The sequence below is a fragment of the Mytilus galloprovincialis genome, chromosome 2, assembly GCF_965363235.1.
Source record: "Mytilus galloprovincialis chromosome 2, xbMytGall1.hap1.1, whole genome shotgun sequence".
Lineage (NCBI taxonomy): Eukaryota > Metazoa > Mollusca > Bivalvia > Mytilida > Mytilidae > Mytilus > Mytilus galloprovincialis.
Window position 1 is genome coordinate 95,323,694 of NC_134839.1, and position 22,547 is coordinate 95,346,240.

Genomic DNA, 22,547 nt, shown 5'->3' on the forward strand with positions numbered 1-22,547 from the left:
AATAATAATAAATAAAATAATAGTGTGGTTCAAAGTATGACGTGATACATAAGTACAGAGTCACGTAAAATGTATATCACAAAAAAAGTTGGTTAACAGTAAAAGTAATATTAATGAATAAAATAATTTTGTCATTCAAAGTATGACAAGATACATAGGTACAGAGTCACATCATAAAATAATTTTGTCATTCAAAGTATGACAAGATACATAGGTACAGAGTCACATCATAAAATAATTTTGCCGTTTTGGATTTACCTCATTTAGTTTTTCATATTTTTACGTCCTTCTAAGTTAATGGAGTTTTTATGCAAATAATCGACAAAACGTTTCAGTATAGAAAGTTAAATATCCATACGTAATTAAGACATCACCAATTTTCTGAATTTGCCGACAATAGAGGGGACTTTTTTAGAGTCTTGAATCATATCAAATCATAAATTTGACATTCAACAACACATCATTAAATGTGATACATTTATTCTTATTATAATTAAAAACCGTTATAGAAAATTAGATTACAATTGATGCTTGAAACGGTTAAAGCATGAAAGAAATAAACTGATGTTTCAATCCTGTTGTGACAAGATAACCTCATATATTGATATTATTCGGCTGCTACAGTACACCGTTAGTAGTTTAAAAGAAATCCTTATCACACAATAAAACAAACTACATTAATTATTTATTGTTCTTGACCTAATGATCAGTTGTGTCAGTTTAGCTAAGAAAATGGTGTTGAATTGTAAAAATGTGCCCCAAAGGAACAACAATTATTGAGTTAGCCAATGATTACACACCTACACTGAAATCGTGTGATTTGTAAGCCTCCAGGAACTTCAACAATGTATAGTAATAGCCGGCATGTAGATCTCCTCGGGTGTCGATCATCAATTATATATGACTACCAATTGGCCCTTGAATTCGAAAATTAACAAGTATAATAATTCATTTATTGAGGGTGGAAATCCATGACAGCTTAAAACAAGAAAATTTCAAAATAGTCATAAGTACTTTTTTCTGATTCATTTGTTCTTCTTACATTTTGTAATGTATCCATAACTCGTGCAAGTTTTTATTATTCAGTCTTTTTTGTTATAACATATGTAAACGATTACTTTATCCAAAAACAAATGAAGAAACAAGGTACATGTTCTCTTGAATACTTATGAGTAGCCTTCATTTGAAAAGTTAAAAGTGTCATACAAAGGAAAACAGGCAACATCAGCAAAACAGCGTGAAATGAACACATAAAGTAAAATAAACACACTTTTTAAAACATTAATCACTAACCATGTGTCTCTCGGATACCAAAAAATAGTGAGCAGTTCCTGTTACACTAGCACACTTTGTTCTGATCTTCGTTACTTAGAATGCTATTAAAAATTTACAACCAGCAGTGAAAAGTTTAGGCTAATGTCTTATGAAACTTTGATTCTTCCAATCAGCTGTTTCATATTCTCTTGTTCAAAATATAGTACAACTAAACGGTATGCGCTGTTTGATGCAGTGTACGACAAGATTTACTGCCAGGGGCTTTATTTCACCTCTCTTGGAAGAAATAAATTATGTAAGACAGTTTCAGCATAAGTTTCGTACTGTGGTTATAATAATCGTTCCAGCTAATACTGTTATTGTTTACCTTTAGAGTAAAGAAATGTCGGGAGTTTGTCAAAATACAACACAGTAAAAACAGTTAATGGTGTGTTTGGGCTACCATAAAATTTCATTGTAATGCTTCATTAAAATTCGATTTTAGAAGGCCACTATTGTACTGAATAATTGTCATGACGAGAGAAAGTATAAAAAGGTTTTAATTCCTTTCCGAAGTTAATCATTTTCGACACGTTGCAATAAAAAATGAATAGTTAAAGAAATATCTCATGAAAACAGATGAAACAACAATATTAGAGGAATTTAAATGCGCATTATGTTGATTAAAACACGTACTTATGCCCAGATAGACACTTATATTGGCAGCTGAAATGAAAAGCCAATATTTCATTTGTCCTCGGCAATACTAAACTAGCTTTATTCTGTTAAATGAGGGAAGATAAAACTTATGCAATGTATTACTTTTAATACTGCACTGTTTATTAAACATGGAGATTATTGCATGTCAGAATAGATTGAGCGAGTAAGTAGGACATTAACAGTTTGATTCTTTATACCAATTTTAAACTAATCTGAAAATAATATGAAAGGAGATGTACAATGTTGAATGCTTTCTAATACGACTTCATCGACCAAAATCTTAAGGACGTAAAAGCTAATGTTTTAGCATCTACAGGTCAGTGTACGGCCTTCAATAACACAAACATGTATTAAATAGGTGAAATATCTCGAAAAAGTAGCAACACTCCAGCAGCGTCTGCATACAGAGATTATATCTCCCAATTGATACGGAATTCCCGGGCTTGTATTTCCTATCATGATTTCCTTAATAGAGGGTTGCTGCTCACAATGAAGCTATTAAACTAAGGGTTCCAAATGGTGAAGTTGAAAACATTTCTTCGTACATTCTATGGACGCCATCACGAGATGGTTTACCGTTATATACTAGTCAACAAAAGAAACGATACACGACTTTGAAATAAAATTTATCAAAAAGTATTAAATATAAAACAAAATGAAATACACTATTTTAAAAAGTTTTCATTTGCAATGTATGCACATGTGATAATGAAAATCAAAACTTGTCGGAAAGTATCTAAATTCCCTGTAAACGACTATAGGGTGCAAATAAGTTTTTGCGGAAAGTTGAATAAAAAATCGACACTTAATTTTCTAAGTACTAAATAAAATTTCAACTTTGTTTAAAAATATTCAATGTGCTAATCAAGTTGTGTTTCATGTTGTAGCTAATGGGTTGAAATATTGTTTTTTCAAATTTTTGGGAAAAAAAGTGTTTTTTTGAAATCTCAAAAAATGCAAAAATAATTTTTTTTATTTTTGTCTCAAATCAATGCTTTGGATATGAAAACAAAACAGTAAATTTGGAACATTTCGGATTAGTTTTAAGATTGTGACCGCTTTTTGAATATCACTTTACACATACTGTCTATGGTAAATCAGTTGATAATGTATACATTTTAATGATTTCTCGTGGGGCCGAACTTTGGTAAACAAATAAAGGAAGAAACTGTATGATTTTTAAAAACAAATTGATGGCAAACATTGTCTTTACCTTTAAATGAGAGTTTGGCATCATTAGTTGAAACTTCTGTTTTTCAAATTGTCGTTTTATGTAAATTTTGTAAAAAACAAAAAAAAAATCGTCAAAAAACATCACGAAAGCAAAAAAATATTTTTTTAAACGGATTTATATTTCCATAATGATTAAGTATTACTACCTTCTATATTGGTCCTATAAACGGAAAACTTTATCTTAAATTTGAAAAAAAAACTTGTATCGTTGTTGACTAGTATATAATAACAGATTCAATGATGATATCGGATATGTTCCTTATGTCGTCACTACAATTCCCTTTCCTTTTGACGAATGTCACCTACCGAATTAGACTATTGACCGGGCTTGTAATAACATGAGCAACACGACGGGTGTCATTTGGAGCAGGATCGGCTAATCTTCCACAGCCCCTGAGATCACCACCAAGTTTTAGTGGGGTTCATGTTGCTTAGTCTTTAGTTTTCTATGTTGTGTTGTGGTCTATCATTTGTCTGTTGTCCTTTTCTCTTTTAGCCATGGTGTTGTCAGTTTATTTGCTATCTATGAGTTGACTGTCCCTCTGGTATTTTTCGCCCCTCTTGAACAAAAAAAAAACAAACAGATTAAACTAAAAAAAATATTTCGGGCAATTGATATATTTAGTTCGACAAACATTATGTTGCTTATTATTATTTACATAGTGGATTGACATCAACTTAAGTATAAATATATAATTCCAACTTTCAAACGGGGCATCCAAACCCCATCATATTTTGTCTTAACTTTATAACCAAAAATGAAATTGAGGAGGCTTACGTAGAAAGAGTTGTCATTCAATCAACTAATATACTGATCAACTATAGAAGAAATTATTTTTGACGGTGGCTCGGTTTTTAGAATTTAGTAAAACATAGAACGTTCATAATTGTTTTTGATTAGACAAAAGATCGATACACCTTTCTGTTGTTCTAGCCAAATTAGGAAAATGTTCATGTTTCTTATTTTGATCAACATGATATACATCATGACATAGCTACAAATGTTATACTTCCGGGCTTGAGATTGTTCTCGAAAATGTCGATTAACAATCAAAAGAATAAATCAACACCAGATTAATTGCAAATAAAGTATGGCCTAATTCTAAGACTTGACAATATTTTTCATTATCTGAAACCTTAAAAACGAGGCGCAATAAGAGAAATGCAATATATAATATAACATAATTCTTGTTGAATATATGTTTTCCAAGTTGGATGAAAACGTAGTGATATGAAAAATACGTTTTGCATTTTGCCGTCTTCACACAATCACTTGACTATTCTTATATCATTTATATACGTCAAAGTTTACTTAACACGAAGGTATGACATTCCAATACATATACTATATAAACATTACAATCGTTTTAAGAAATTTGTAGATTTTATCTAAATAAAAACTAGATAATCAATGAGATGGTTTGAACCAGTAGTAACTGCGTGCCATAATAATGTTTCGACCTTTAAAGCCGTTTTAACCCTAAACTAGTATCATAAGATTTCAAATATACGACTTTCTTTGAAAGAAATCTTATCTTTAAAAACAAAGTACGAAATACAACACCATACGCACCGACATGTCTTTCAGTCCAATTTTGTTTTCAAAGGAACTATTTAATGTTGATTAAAACCTGCTCGATTTGCGTCATTCTATCGTGATTAATGACACTCATTTTTTTAGCAGGACCTCTTGGAATTAAAATTTCAACAAAATGTTCAATTTTGTGTTACATTTTAATGTTGTGTCGTTGTTCTCCTCTAATATTTAATGCGCTTCCCTCAGTTTTAGTTTGTTACCCAGATTTTGTTTTTTGTCCATAGATTTATGAGTTTTGAACAGCGGTATACTACTGTTGCCTTTATTTGTCTAGATTTAAAAACATCTGTTTTATTTGATCAGACGATCAAATTAGTAGCCCAAGGGAGAGGCTAAAGACAACACTTTTATGTATGGCTCGTGGTCCGCGATTTCAAACTAAAACAAACAATACTTCATTGATTGGCACATTAATTAAAACAAAAGAAGAGGACGGGATTGTGGTCATAACAATGGAGTTCCAAATGGTGAAGTTGGAATTATCCCTATGCAAATTTTACGGACGCCATCACGAGTTGGTTGACCGTTATGGAATAACCGTTTCACAAATGACATCGGATATGTCCCTTACTTCGTAACTACAATTCCCTTCCCTTTCATGAATGTGACCTACAGAATTTCGTGTAGTTAGTTTTCTATGTTGTGTCATGTGTACTAATATGAGGCAGGCATTACCTGTTAATGGGGACGAAGTCTGTATGGATTTTTTTTTTTATTCAAACATGTTTATAAAAGACACGGAAACACCGTAACGTTTCCCATTTTGGTTATGTTGTTTGAGATTTAGTTGTGACGTTATTTAAGTTATGACGTCATATTCAGTGTTAACAAAGAAACGTTTTTTTTTCATATCAAACAATTATTAAAAATGAATTGGTATTGAGTTCCTTCCTTATATTTTAGTAAACTAATAAATATATATAATAAGTATCATGCCGAAAAGGCCGGAAAAGGAAGTAGATTTCTGCGCCGATGCGGCGATTTAAAAAAGTCTGAAAAAAAATTAACGATTTTGAGTCATTAGTAGAATGAAAAGTTCGGGAAATTTTCCCGAATTTTTTTTTTTTTTTTTTTTTTTTTATTTTTCTACCGTAATTGTGGACTTCGTCCCCATATAAGTTGTCTGTTTGTCTTTTTCATTTTTGTCAGTTTATTTTCGAATTATGAGTTTGACTGTCCTCTGGTTTCTTTCGTCCCTCTTTTGAAACATATTCGTCGTTTTCTGTGAATCAGATGTTCCAAAACGTCAACAAATTCGTGATGGCGTGAACAAAATTATCGAAGATATATTCAACTTTACCACTCTGAACTCTATAAATAGCCTCCATGAAAGCAGCATCAATGTATCTCTATTTTTTCACATTTGAATGGATTACGTCTATTTGCTTTGCACTAATTGTTGTCAATATGATGAAATTGCATGCAACTGTCATACAAGTAAGAGTTTTAACTAGCTATAAAACCAGGTTGAAATCAAATATTTTCTACATAATGAAATACATGCAGTACCAAGTCAGGAATATGGCAGTTGTTTTCAATTCGTTTGATGTGTTCAGGGGCTTTTTATTTTGACATTTGATAAAGGGCTATCCATTTTGGATTTTCTTTGGGGTTTTGTATTCTTGTTATTTTTACTTTTTTCTATCAGAAAAATCATGATATAATTCTTATTGTTTGTTTAAAAGGCTCTCTTTTAAACGTAACAAATATGTTGTCAACCAAGAAATTAAGTTTCTTAAATTTATTAATGTTCGTTTCGGGATAGTTTTTGTTTGATTCAGAGTGGGTTTTTTTTTTTAGAGCGAATGATTTGTCCCTTCCTATAATGAGAAAATGCAAAATTTTCAGGCATACTCTTAATGAAACAAAATAAAACCAAATCTTTCAATTTGTTTTAAAGTTCACAATAGTTGTGAAAAATGTAGATAATATCAAATTTTCTTTTTTAAACAAATGTAAGAGGAAAAATACTACTATTGTGTGTACTCGAAAAACACATTCTAATTTTTAAGTGTCCTAATCTGATCCACACTGCCCTTAGAATATATACTTTCACAGTAACTCTGAATTTCGGCTATGATTTCTGATTAAATTAAATGTTTAAAGTTTAGTAAGCAGTTTCATGGAGAACTTGAAAGACGCAGTTCGAGTTGTCTGCAAAGACACTTAATATGTAATTTAGGTATAGTTATTGGTTTTGAAAGGGGATAGTTATCAAAGGTATCAGGCTTATAATTTGATATGCCAGACGCGCGTTTCGTCTACATAAGACTCATCAGTGACGCTCGGATCAACATAGTTAGAAAGCAAAACAAGTATAATATTGGGGAGCATTGAGGAAAATTCCAAGAAGTTGGTATATGTGTCTAACACGATGTTTGTGGTAAATTTTCACAAGAATTAAATTATACATATAAAAGTAAAGCCATACCATAGCAAATATAACTCATATCTGTTAATAGTAAAAAAGGAATATATGTTTGGTTGTAGAACTTTTAAATTAGAATAAAATGTTATTTCAAACGCTATTCAAAAGTCTGTTGAAGGTATATATTGTTACACTATTTATGGATAAAATTTTATGAAAACATATAATACCGCTGTTATTTAGGCATGGAAAAAACGCCATTTATATCAGCGACAGACATTTCATATATAATAACTGACAACGTGATGATTTGCTAACAGAAACTGTTGAGAAATCGACTTTCTGTCACTTTTGTAGCAAAACCAGATATCTACATCATATACATAATCGTTCATTAATTCTGGTATAAACAATGCTAGTCACGAGTAACTTACAGATTGCAAATAATGGATTTTGCAATAAAGAGATTTTATTATTAGCCAAAAGTCATTAGGAAAACACAGTTTATCATCTTGTATGTAAAGGGAGGTAATTCAGCGTAGTTGTCCAAGTAAAGCTTTCATTTAACGAATGTTTGGAAAAAGCCGAGTAGTTATTGTTATGTATAATAAAACGTAAAGATGCCAAAAGATTTATGCTGATATATCAAAATCAGATTAAAACACTTATCATCATATGCATATAGCTGTTCTTTCATGTCATCGCGTTTTAAGAGTCACATGTTCTAATTGTTGTTTGAGTAGAACTATAAAAAAAACTTTTATGGGAATCATCACCCAGATATGAGTAAAGACAACAGTAGTATACAGCTGTTCAATAGTCCTTATTCGATTAAGCAAAACAAACAAATCCGGATAACGCACTAAAACAAAGGGAAACACGTCAACTATAGGAGGCAAACAACGGGACATCAGAAATACAGAAGTGTAACAAAAACAAACGCCAAAAACACTGAAACGAACTTTTTGATAACAACTGCCATATGCCTGACTTGTTACAAGACATTTTCAAAACAATGATAGGTTTAACCTGGTTTTATGGCTAGCCAAAACTTCCTGCTTATACGACAATGCTAAGAAAACGCTAAAAATTACAACATTACGTGACAGGAATATAATAAAAACAAACCCAAGAACACTCAGCACAGCAAAATAAATAAATAAATGATAAAATAGCTCATTATAACCTGTAAACTGCAGAATAACAAGGGATACCTCCCATGACTCCTATTTGACAAGGATTTTCACGGTCTTATTGTTTGAATGAACGTTTTTACGATATGTTGTATTCCTTGAAATAAGAAGGTTATTATACCCCTGTCATATGTTTTGTCTTAGTCATATTTCGCAGAACTTTTCATGATTTGGTACTTGATTTTGCGTTGCCACTATTTTGGTTCGAGCATCACTTATGAGTCCTATGTAGATACTCTGCAGTTTGTAGCCTGGTATAATTGATTAATTTAAGGCGGGAAAAGCAAAAAGCACAAAAGAATATTAGTCCAAGAAAAGGGCAATTACGTTACAAATAATAGTATTTTTGCTCTATTAAATTAGCAACGATAATCCGAGGATCCAATAAAGCAATAGCTTAGTCCACTGAAACATCGAACTTTTAGTAATGCCTCGCTTTCGAAGAAAATACCACTATCATATAATGTTGATCTTCAACACCTTTAGTATTCAGAGTTTAGTGTATCATTAACTGTTATAGTCGTAAACATTAACGTATTTATGAAAGCTCAGTTTAATTATGACCGAGATTTAACAAATTTATACTGGACTTTTCCGCTTTCATCCATAATACATAAAAAGTATTGCTGGTACGAGATCTGAATACAAAAACCCTTCATTAGTGGGCTGATAGAAAATTATTGGAATTGAGACTATTAACAGCAATTTTGTTTTTGACATATGTTCAACCTTTTGGACAAGCTACCTCATAGACGACAGTATTTCTACTAGTGGGTTGTTGCTATTTGTATTCATGGAATACATATTTGTATTTTTCACTGAATCACAAACTACTTGTAATTTTGTATTGTTTAACCATGACTTTATACTGCTTGTTCTGTTAGAAGAAAGTAAAATCACAAAAATACTGAACTTCGAGGAAAGTTTAAATTGAAAGTCCTTAATCAAATGCCAAAAACAAAAGCTTAAACACATCAAACGAATGGACAACAACTTTAATTCTTTTTGGTTAATAAGATCCCATTGAAATAAAATATATATGGTTTCGAGTTTTCCCCAATGAAAATTAATTAATTAATGCGCATTGAAAGACATATATTCAACACTTCCACTTTGATTTAGTATCAAATGAAAAGCAATAATTATTTGAGAGAATAATACATAGTAAAATGTGGAACTTAACAAAATATAAAGTCATTGATACGAAGGTTACTGTTGTTCGGGAAATAATTCAAAATTGCAAATAAAAATTCATCTTGGTTGCATCGCTAAGCTTATTATTTCAACAAGCATTCTAGAAAAAAGAAAATCATAAAAATACTGAGCTCCGAGGAAAATTCAAAACAGAAAGTCCCTAATCAGATGGCAAAACCAAAAGCTCAAACACACCAAACGAATGAAGTGATCCTATTTCAAAGCATGGCTTATATAAACTAACATTAATCTGTACCAATTTAACTGCTGCGATTTACGACTTCTTTTCCAGGATAGTACTAAAATGAGCAACACGACGGATGTCATAAGTGGAGCAGATCTCATTACATTTCTGACCACATAAGATCACCATCACATTTCGGTGGGGCTTGTGTTGCTCGGTCTTTAGTTTTTCTATGACGTATTTTGTATAATGTTGTTTGTATTTTGGTCTTTTATTCCAATGGCGTTGTCAGATTATTTTCAACTTATCAGTTTTAATGTCCTTTTTTGATATCATGTATCTCTTCTAAACAAATAAAGAGAACACAGAAACTCCTTAGCTTTTGTAAATTAACTAGTACATTCATCTTTGATTCCCATGCGTTATTTCATGTTCACTGATTATGTTATATTCACACGAATTATATTGAGGGACCTGCATAGGTTGCATGTTCTAATGCTTAATCATTTTTAGTCTTTCAAATTAATTAAAAATGGATTAAAAGATCTTTAAATGTACAGAATGCACGCATTAAAATACATAAATTAAAGCAGCGTAAACACACAATACATATGATAATCTTAAAGGATTTTAACTTGCCGAAGAACTGTTGTAAGTTCATAATTTTTTTTATAAAATACAAATACAGTATTACTGTCCAGCTACAGATATTCTTAATCAAACACTTCTTTGATACACATGTTATATCATCATTCAATACCATTTATTCTGTGATATTCAGAAAAAAACACAATTCGTTTTCGTTTTTGTTTCATTATAATCTATCAGGGACACACTTATATATCTGTTGAGTACCTGATTAATCTAAAATCATATCCTTCATAATCAAATAAAGTGGAAAATGGTCAGCAAATTTCTTCAATAAATATACTGAAAGATTTCATTTGTGTAGTAAAACAAGACGTTTTGGCCAGCAAGTCTAGACTGACTTGTATTACTGTCATAAATGCTTTAAAGTACAGTATACAGTAGACAAGTGTTATGAGCTCAGACTTGATAAACACTTCTTAACAAGTCATCGCTCTGTCCAAATTTGATCTGGACGTTTGTATTCTTTTTCAACAACCCTAGATAAAGGCTGTAGTCACAGTGTTCTGTATTTCAGCTTTGAAAACTATGAAAATAACACTTTATATATGTCATATATCCGACGCACTTTTCTGGATTTATATTGAACGGTAGCGGTAAAACCTAATATTTTAAAACAAGGGCAAGGATGTGAAAATACGTTTTCAAGTTAGAACCTTTATGACAGGAAAAAAAACGCTAAAATAAGTCGAAGTCTTTGCGGGTTAATTGTGGCTTAGGGAGTTTGGACCTAAATTTTTAAATAATTTCTTCCTCTATTTACAGGGAATTATAGAAATGTTTCTAATTTATGTTATGCTCCATTCTTCCTGATTTACGTTGTTAATCCTTCGACTATTTTTCCCCCTCAATATTGTACAAGCAAAAGCTTCTATTCCCGTAGCGAATAAAAAAATAATAAAGGAAAATAATTAGGTAACAATAAAAATAGGTATACATTTACTTTTGTTTTAATTGATTTAGTATGGTGAATTCAATCTTTAATATCTTCCTCTGTTAAAATTTGTTTTAGAAATTCTGCACATGTGCGTACACGTATAAAAAATATATTACAAAAACCCTAACGAAAAGTACATGTTTCGTGTATAAAGATTCTAGGTTTCGAGCGTTTCAACGACTTAAATATTTAATAAGTAGTTGTATACACAGTCATTTATCTTCTTCCGTTTATCCTTCCGTTTATCCTTACATCAAACCATTATTTCCTCGTCTGTAGACAATCCCATAAGAAGTTAATTAATAGCGAATCTTTCATGATTATCTTTTACAATAGCGTTTACAAAAAATCCAGAACCAACTGAATTTTTAAATGATCACAGAAATTTACCTCAAACACGGGGTTTGCGCCTTCCATAACATTCAAATTCATAATTGCAGTACCAGGGTCTTGGTTGTGGACAGGATTATATTTTTGAAATGAGGCAATGCTAAATATATTTTTCAACCCCTCAAACGTATTCTGTCACATTGATGTTACAGAATGTTTTAGAACAAACAGTTAAAATACAATTTAAATCTTTATTTTGGCATATGCATTTTTTTCAAACCCTTTAAACAGTATACAAACACTTCGTTAAGCCCCAGTCCCACTAGACCACGATAGCACCACGCTCACCGCGATCTAAAATAAATTCAGATCGTGGTGAGGTCGCGGTATGAGCGGCATGAAAATGTTAATTTTCGTTGCTTTCACGATGCTTCTACGTCCATATTACGCTTCTACAACGTTCCCGCTACGATTATACCACGTTCTCACAGCGCTCATTACAGGTTTCCCGATTTGCTACGTATCAGGTACGGTTGGTACGTAACACAACCGTTGGTGCTGTTTTGGAGGTATCATTTAACGCATGAAATTATCTTATCAATCACGATGAAATTCAAAGAATTGATTTGCGTATCACCAAAAAACTAGCTTAACGATTTATTTGATAGCGATTTTACCGTTTCTAGAACACTTTGTTTATTATTCTTTATTGAATAACTTTGTTATGCACAATCGGATGAATCAAACAGACCTTAAACGAACTGAGTTGAAATTGACACCGTACCTGATACGTAGCAAATCGGGAAACCTCTATTCTGCGACCTCACTACGCTTAGCAAGATCTTTCTACGCTCATCACGTTTGCACTACGACCATTCAACGAATTATCTGATTGCAACACGATCGATCTTACCACGCTTCTACTGCGATTATAGCACGTTCTTACCACGATTATACTACGTTTATACCGCGATCTTACTACGTTCTCACCAATAATGCAGCATCATGTTCCATATCAATACAGTTACCTTCCTTCTATTTCTGTCCCTATCCAATATACTCCTCATTTTCCAGTGGCAGTCCAAATTTCCCCGACCATCATCCCAGATGGCCTCTATTATTTCAAGACCTACCTATAGTATTTATTGTGAACTTGTTCTCGTCCTGAATATGCATGAAATATTTGCCACTGGACGTTAAGCAACCAACAATCAACCAATCTATTCTGATTAATACGTAGATTACTCGGAAACAATACAGTCATGCCACCAAAATCTACTAAAACACGTGGGTGTGGTGGTAGGGTTTGATGTAGAACCAAATGGAGCTCTGAAAGTAACGAATCCTGATCAAGCAGAGATGTTGGACCGACAAATCCAACCTAAATTACAACCTATTGCTGGTCCATAAAGCTCAAATGACGATATTCCAGTGAACGATAGCAGAGATGACACATTTGTGTTAATAGATATATGAAGATGTGGTATGAGTGCCAATTAGACAACTCTTCATCCAATTAACAATTTATAAAAGTAAACCATTTTTGTCCAAGGTACGGCCTTCAACACGCCGCCTTGGCTCACACCGAACAGCAAGCTATAAAGGGCCCCCAAAATTACTAGTGTAAAACCTTTCAAACGGGAAAACCAACGGTCCAATCTATATAAAAACGAAAAGCATGGTTTAGCCGTTAGAGAAATTGGACAGCAAGTCCTTATTACATACAGACACACAAAACCAGGAGATATTTAATATATTTTATGTGAAAATGACAATGAGAATAATGGTCGTAGTATGAACGTAGTCAGGTCGTAATAAGGGCGTGATGAGGACGGCAAGGGCGTGCTAGAATCGTACTATGGTCGTGAACAGCGTGGTATAGTCGTTGTTGAAGCGTAGTTGTGTCGCTGTGAGAACGAGATGATCGTAGTGAGGTCGTAATAACGTCGCTTTGATATCGCAGCGCAGTCTCTCCGAATTGAATCACTCTTTCGCTACGCTCTCGCTACGATGGTACAGCGACCTTTGCGATCTGACTACGATCTTAGTGCGCTCTCACTACGCTTCTACGACCAGATTTCGCCAAAACCGCACCACGATTGTTTCGAACATGTTCAAAGTTGACCACGCTCATCACGATCTTAAAGACCTCACCACGACCGTGATACGACCTTACTGCGATCTACACGATTGCACTACGCTATCAAAATTTGCATTTTTTTCACAGATCGTAGGGCGATCGTGGCCTAGTGGGACTGCGGTATAAAATGAAAAATATTTAAACAAAAAGAATTTTTCATTACATAAAAAGGTAGTTTGTATTTCAAGATATAACTCACCAGCCATACAATGTCGTTGTCAATCTCTGGTATTATTATATGTATCTGTTTTAACTAAAGATTGAGTAGCACGAACTCGACCAAAAATCAGGAATAAACAACCGACGCAAGTGATAACAATACGGATGATTACTTTTTAAAGGAACTTTTTAGATTAGCGTTTTGTCGTAATTATATATACATTTTGGTGGAATTATTATCAAATATCGGTCCTACATCTGAAATTAGCATCGACACGGAATTTTCTCTACATATATAGTTGTTTAATATGTCTCGGATGGATAGTTGTCTCACTGGTATTTTCTTTTTTTATATAAAAGTCTTATGATGTTTGTCATTGCAACCCACAGTAAGTCGACTAATACAAATATGCAACGACTTTGACTTGCACAACTATGTTACAAAAACCACTTACATATCAACACGGATATCAATAAAAAATATTTTTTATTGATAATTTCCTATGTTAAATAAAAGGAAAATGTTGGTTGTTTAGCATCATTTAAAAATTGAAAGCTTCTTTTTCTTACTCCATTGGGGTGTAAACGCGTTGACCGAAATACATTTTGTATGGAGAACGGAAGCGCTTCATTCTTAAAATGAACTCACGGTCAACGCTTTTACAACCGTATGAAATTACTAAAAGAAGCATTCAATACTTATTATTACACTATTTCGCTATGATCATAGATCATAAGATCAACCCGGAGGCCAGAGGGTGATCAAACACTGACACACCAAGTCCGAATGGGATAACTATTTCACATCCCACCTGTTTTAGATTAGACGAAAAACCGTCTACAATTCATAAAATCGAGTTTAGAACGCCACACAACCATTATAATATACTTTATATATTACTTTATGATGTATACCCTTTATGACCCCCGAACACGATGACATATCCAACTATAGCAGTCATCACGTGACTTTGACGACGTCACACATAACCCGTAGTAAGCCCAAGTAAAATGTATAGAAATGCACAGGGGCTTTCAAGAATAGATAAAAAAAGTACTTTAAGTTCATGATACAAAAAGTGTGGGAATATATAGTAAATCCTCATATATTAAGAAATATATATATGCCTTTTGAAAAAGTTTAAATCTTGGTCTTCTCCCTTCCAAATGCTTTTGAAAATTTGTCTTGTTGCCTCGATAAGTTCACACTGTTAATCATCCAACTCCGATAAATATTGGATTTTCTGTCGTGTTAAACCTAAATTTGCGATTTAAACAAAACAGATGGAATAATTGTGGGAATATGTGCTTATTACTATATTAATAAATATTTGAAATATCGTATATGCAATAGTTTAATTTTTTATTATGTCCCTTCTAAATTGATTTAAAAACTAGTCATTTTCAGAAAATCTGGTATTATTTTTCAAGATGGCGACCTCATTGACAGCGTAGGCCGACTTGGTAAAAATATATTTTGTAATATATAAAATTTTGAAAAAAATGGCGACCAAATAATTTTCAAACGTGGACGATGTTCGACACTTATTTTGTACATGCACATAATTCAATTTAATTTCACTGTTTACATTGCAATTAAATATGACATGTTATAGTCACTATAATGATGGTCAAGGGCATAGCTAGATAAAGGAGATACTAATTAAGCCATAACATCAGAGACATATAAAAAGTCTCTGATAACATCAACGTGATCAAAGATCGAAAATAAACATGGCACCTAATCACGATGTAAGTTTTGACAATACCTAAATAATAAATAATAATAATACCAATGTAGGTTAATTAGTGTTCTCGAGGCAATTTGTTACGATATTATTTTATATTGATAAAAAAAAGACCTCGAATGGATATTAAATAACCAAGATGAAATAAATATATTTTTTAATTTTCTTTAAATCATTCATCGGGTAACCAGTAAATTTTACATAATCCAATTAAACCAGTAACATCAGAGTTATCGAACGTAATTATGACTGGAATAGTTGCCTATGGTAGATATCAAACAATGTCGACTCGCCCACTTGCCAATCGGCCCACACTAATATCGCCACTTTATAAAACAAAATGCCCCACTCTTGTTTACCGACTCTTCCCACTTTTGAAAAAGTGTAAAATCAAATTGAACAATTAGTCTGACAACTCACCTATAAACGAAAAAGGTTTAAACCCCACTGAATAAAGGTCTGCAAACTCGCCCAACTTATAAAAAGATCTTGCTTCCTTTAAGTATGTTTAATTACTGTTAGAATGTATCCAGTCGTCCTGGTGTAGTGGTATGTGTCGTGGCTTGATATGCTAAAGGTCTTGAGTTCGAATCCCTGCATATACACTGGATTTTTATCTACGTGAATTTTGATAGATAGTCTTTTCCGTGTAATTAATTAACATTCCCGACAAAATGTTACAGAACAAAGGAAAGCATGCATAACAAAGAAACTCAAACTGGGGTGATCTGGTAGGGGTGATCCGGCTCAGATCAACCCTGTTTGAACAAAGGAGCTGGGATGTAATTATATGGGAAATGCATGTCATTCATGCAAGTAACAGTTCATTTCGAAATAAATGTTAATTTCAGAATGACTCGAGATTGATGTTAGCCAATTAAAATAACGTTTTATCATGAAATATACATATAATGTAATTATTAGATTGCAACTTTCAAGGACGATTGTGACTAAAATAACTCTGGTTCCAATTAGCCAAGTAGTTTCAAACGATATATTTTACAACATATTCCGTTGGAAAACTACAGAAACAAAATGATCAAAAAGCTTATAATACATGCGGACTCTTTGTTCCAGATGAGATGAAAAGGCATGAAAATTCGCAAAATAATGTGTCTGTTAATTTGAAAAGACCGTGAGAAAAACTAAATTTCTATAATAATAAAAAGAAAACATACCTTCAGTAACAATAATATATCCTAAATAAACGGTTAAAAAAACAGGGAAAGAAAATGTTACTATCTGTTCATTGTACTTTCATATAATTTACAGTATAAATATGTTCTGATCAGTTGCAATAGGAATTCGCTCCAAAAAATTTTGTTAATGATTAAAAAAATATATATATTAAGGCTAATGTACAACTATATGAAAAAATTAATGTAATTGAATTGTAAAAATTACTTACCAGGAATGGATAAGTAAAGTTGCCGAAAACTGTTGACTGATTCATCGTGTTGACTGTTTATGCAGAATACAATTCAATCACTGCATGCCGTTATTTCAACTTTTCTATATTCAATGTTATCTATCTGCAATGTGGTAATTGTAGGCTTATTTAATAACAATGTAAATTGAGCACAATGTCTTTCTAAGCATAGGTTGTTTAACTTGCATGAAACATAATAAAAGATTGACAAGTGTTCATTAACAACTGCTTCAGTAATACACAGAATACAAATCAAACCGGCAACAAAATATTGGTACAGATAAGTGAATGTAATGATAGTTATATGACTATAATAGAACTTTTATTTTATGATTGTGTTGCTGAACGTTCAGTGGCAAGTATTTAATGTATATTTAGCAACAGAATGATTGCAACGATACATCTCAATAAGAAGTAGAATTTACAAATCGGTAGGACCAGATTGATGGTTTATATATGTTAACTGTCACCGTAAAAGTGGGTTTATTATGATTATGGACCTTTAATTTAGCGTTACATTATAAGATCTACAAATAAGTCAAAGGTTGAAATTATCAATTGACCGCTTATATTATCTATTTAACTTGAAAGATGCTTTTTTACCTATTTTACACAAAGCATTATAGAAATTGTAAATACCATTGATGTAAAAAAAAAATAATCTAAAAAGTCCTCAAAGTACAAATGGTTAATTGACTTCTTTTTTGCAAAAGCCATAAAAGTTAGAGACAAATTTAAAAAATAAAAAAATCAGCAAGTAACTCAGCATTGCTTAAATGACACACTAGTAACAAGGTTATTGCCATTAAACGACGCTTTTATTTCAAATATGTTTTTGTATAGATGAGTATAAAAATGATTATCAATACAAGACTTTAAAATGTTACTTAAACCCACAAGTAAGCAAACTGATTACAGTAAAAGAAAAATTAATATCAAAATGGTAATGTGTTTACCAGGTAAGGAATTCAGGCTCTAGTGAGACTCGTGTTTTTTTTTTTTCTGCAAGGGTTTTACTATTGTCGGATATAAAGATTCAGTGTGGCAATATTTCAGACAACTCACTGAAATTTCTTATAAGAATTAAGAAAAATATATAATATTTGACGAAATATTTTTAAAATATTCATAAACTGTAAAGATAAAGAATAAATTAGCTACATTTATGTTAAAGAAAAAAGGTGCAACCACGAAAGCTTCGACTGGACTGTCAAATTATCTGTATGTCAAAACAGTTTAGTCTAATTCATAACACTTCGTCATACAATAGCAATGTAATGGCAAAACATATTAGATATATCCAAGACTCGAGTCCTTTAGTACTGATACCAACATTGGAAAGCTTCAGGTTATTTTTGATATGGTCGCTCCGTTATGTGCTTTACGTCTGTCTCATGTAATACTGTATTGTGGCAATTGACTTATTTCTGAGAAATGTATTATTGATTGATTTATTTCTGTTTTGTTGGGTACAATCCTGCGATGACGCAACGTCAGATATTGCTACCATTTAGTGTAACAGAAAAATGACGTTAAATTGAAAACGCACACTATCTAATTCTTCCTGCTTTCCTTTTTTGGTAAATGCAAAGTATAACACACAAGTGTAAATGCCATGAGAATCCAATCCAATATGATTTTATAACTAACATAGGATATGCAATTTTACTGCTAGTAATTATGTGTTTTTGGAGGAATATTGCTGCATTATATATTCAACCCGAGTATGATTTTATTCAAGCAGCAACATACAATAGCTTATAGTTATGATACTGAAGTTTTCTTACTTTTTGATCGTCTTATAGATCTGTATTTTTGTAATGTGTGCATCATTTCGTTTTGTTGAAAGCAGGACATTTATATTTAGTGGAGGAAGGAACAAGCGAATGCAGTTTATGCCGTCCCTATACATTTTGTAGCGAGCATAACGCTTCTGGCGACGTCAAATTATGATAACGGACAAACTTGCAAGACATTTTCATTAATCCGTATTTTTTATAGATAACCCTGTTATCTTAATGCTATTTGGTGTACCAACTTCAACTTTATAAGTTCTTTTTATTGGTGTGGTTATCAAAGCCGAAAAAAAATCTTCACGAAATCAAATCTCTGTTTTTTTGGCCGTAAAAGTTTTGTGAAGGCATGTAAGTTTAACTCGGACATTTCCGCAAGATATTGCAAATCTATTGTTTTGCATTAAATATGTAGCTCAATTTATTTTTCAATTCGAATTTTGAAGCTTACACTTCGTACAAAACGATCGTGCTTACAATTTAATGAATTATCTGTCAAAATTTTATTTTTGAACTGAAATGTTTCAAGTTTCCAAATTAAATTTCCCATGGGCCATTTCCGCACATCATATTCTTTTGAAAATATGTATGCAAATTTAAAATGGAGACAGCCATGTTAACCAATACTGAAATATATCACGTCATAGAATGTTCATGCAAAATTTCGAAGAGTTGCGTGAACATTTCGCGAATTGTTCGAGTTTTATGTCCCGAGTTTGTTACATGGGACAACGCTAAGTAAACGTTTTTTCGGATAATCTGTGTCTTCCTAAGCCTATGAATATTATATTTTTATTCTTTCTCTATCATAATGTGAAAATGTAAGAATCAATCTTTATTTTCATGTATAATTTGAAATATTTATTTCAGCATTTCTATAAAAAAAAATCCCGTCAAATATTTATTAACGCTATTTTTCGTGGTAGTAGCAATATCTAACGTTGCGTCCGGTATCTTTTCACTTATTTCTACATGTTCTTTGTATACCTTGGAAGTGACAAGTACTATAAAAATATCAAAACAGTTGCTTCTATGGCCAACAAGATCGCAATAATAAATTAATAACATTTGAATCATATTTCTTTTCCATATGTGAATTTTGTGCACACATTCATGTATGGTATGGACATGTTTTTGTCATCGTAGACCACATATTGACCTCTTGATAACTGTTTTGATTTGATTTTGTTCTTAATATCTGTCTAAACGTTTACCCTCGAGCTCACTTTAATCCAAATTGAATTATCTATTTTGACATATTGTTATAAAGCAGAGTACTTATAGGACGCAGTGGTACGAATGATAATTAGCTAGCTGTAGTTGTTTTGTTTGACAAAAATGATTAAAGATTCACCAGACGTCCATAGCTGTCACTATTTCAAGGTTTCTTACAGCGAGCTGCTCTATATATTAGCCACTAATAGAGTAGTAATATGTAAATCGAAATATATTGATATATTAAGGTAGTTATTTAGAGAAGTTCGAAAACTACTCTGTATATTTTTAACGATTTACCAAATATCATTAGTCGTTTAGAGCAAAAGAATTAAATGAAACCTTCTATGTACTATTTGTTTACAGCAAACGTCATTAAAAACCGTTTTGTTGATCCACGACGTTAGTGTCCAAACTAGTTTTCCGTTATTTGAACGCTTGTACAATGTATTAATTCAAAACGCGATTTTGTAAACAAAAACAAGTTTTAGGAAAACAACTATTACTAAATAAGTACCTTCGCTTATATTATCTCATATAAGCTAGCATGGAATGGCAACTAAAACCATACAATCAAAAACATAATTGTACTTTTAATATGGGTTTGTCTTTATTTAATCTTAATGCAGTGAATGTTTATTGATCACAAGTGTTTGGGTTCTGTTCTTTCTTTTTTTTCTATAAATTTGTTTGACTCCTTACAAGTTAAGCTTTATGCCTGTTTTAACATATATAATAATGTTACCATGTTAAAACAGTCATAAGACCTAAAATAAAAAATATTCGGTACATGATATTCCAAGGAATAATAATAATAATAGGCTTAATAAATGATTTACAGTTAAAATTGTGTTTTTGAAAAACTTTGCTACATATGTGGAGCCCCAATAAAAACTTATTGTACAGTTAGACAAGTTATAAAGTTTCACTTTCTATGACATCATACGTTTGGTTTAAAATGCTACTCCAACTTATTTTTGGGATAAACACTAAATTATCCGAAAATTTGTCGAAATTACCGATTGGAGTCCAAAGCAATTGGAAGTTAATTGATTTTTCAGAGGAAAAAAATAATGTTAGTGTAACCCCAAAGATTACACTTTGATTTTATGAACTTTGATACGATTCAATATTTTTTTAAAGATGGCACTACCGATGAAATTAATGTCGAGAAAATTGCATTTCTAAATTGGAACGTGTTTATATTCTTTTTATCAGATATCTGAGAGCTTGGTTATCTTTAACTGGTTAAATCCACAAGTGTATCTATAACACATATTGTTCCAGATTAAAAATAATTGCAAGGTCTCATCAATGAGATGAAATAATCGGAAGATCTTGACAACTTTGGAAGAAGTCTCCAGTCGAGGGAAATTGTGAAAGAAAAATTAAAAGTGACTCGATTGGAAAAAAATAAATGACTCAAGCTTTAACATAAAATAGATCGAGAAAACTATATTAAAATTTAAAAATGTCATTCAAGAATCTTTAATTGTGAATAAAAAGAAAAAAGTAAAATAATTGCAACAAAAACGGGCTGCACTGACAGACTATAGAACCATCAAATAGTTATCATTCTTTTTTTGTTAAAAAAAAAAAAGGCGACAGAGTTGACATAATTGAAAAATGTTGCATTATGTCAGGTAGCTGTGATTAAACGTAGCAATGATATATTCTTAATAAAATCCAGACCAATCCCATTTTATCTAGTGAAATAACTGAAAAATGGGTCACAATGCACGGAGTAGGCTTATCAATGAAAAACTCATGAATATTTGACACAAGAAAAACCCTGACAGATTTTATTTAATATTAATTCAAATCAACACAAGGTCAATTATACAGAAAGAACATTTTTCAACGAATTGGGATCTTATATCAAAAGACAGATTTCCTATAAAAAATGCAATCCCGTCCGTCAGACACAACCCAAATCATAGACAAGAGTTGTCAATGACACTCAAACGAACTATAAAATATTTCAGAATGTGTTTGTATAAAGATTGGAATGTTTTTAAAAGTTACATTTGTGGCCTGTAATATGCTAATGAGTCTTAGCACCCATTCTTGAAACGCCTTAATAGTCCGTAGCTCTATATTAAGAATTAATTTTGGCCTAAATGCCAAAAACTTCAGAAAGACAGAATTCAATCTAGGTAATTGTAATAGATGTAAGTTCGTGATTGTGTTTCAACAGAACAATAACTGATAGGATACGCAGCTGGTTTAAAGTTCTTGTATTTGAACAAAACGGTCATTTGAGAAGGTAGGGTTGCATTTCTCGTGCTTCAGAGCAAAAATTACTTGAAATATAAGCAACTGGTTTTAAATTATTCTTATTGAACTGAACCGTTACTCAGTTGGATCAAAACACTAACTGTTATCAGCAGGGTGATAGTTCTTGT

The 22,547-nt window shown here is 31.9% G+C and overlaps 1 protein-coding gene across 4 annotated transcripts in view; it reads right to left on the reverse strand.

The window, feature by feature from the left end:
• Window positions 1–22,547, reverse strand: part of LOC143064964 (PDF receptor-like) — a 109,859-nt gene that overhangs the window by 84,712 nt on the left and 2,600 nt on the right. For all 4 annotated transcript variants that reach the window (XM_076238199.1, XM_076238201.1, XM_076238198.1 and 1 more), the window contains exon 2: window positions 17,114–17,237. In XM_076238199.1, coding sequence (XP_076094314.1) covers window positions 17,114–17,158 — 45 coding nt within the window. In that variant the 5' untranslated portion in view covers window positions 17,159–17,237. The remainder of the gene's footprint in view (window positions 1–17,113; window positions 17,238–22,547) is intronic.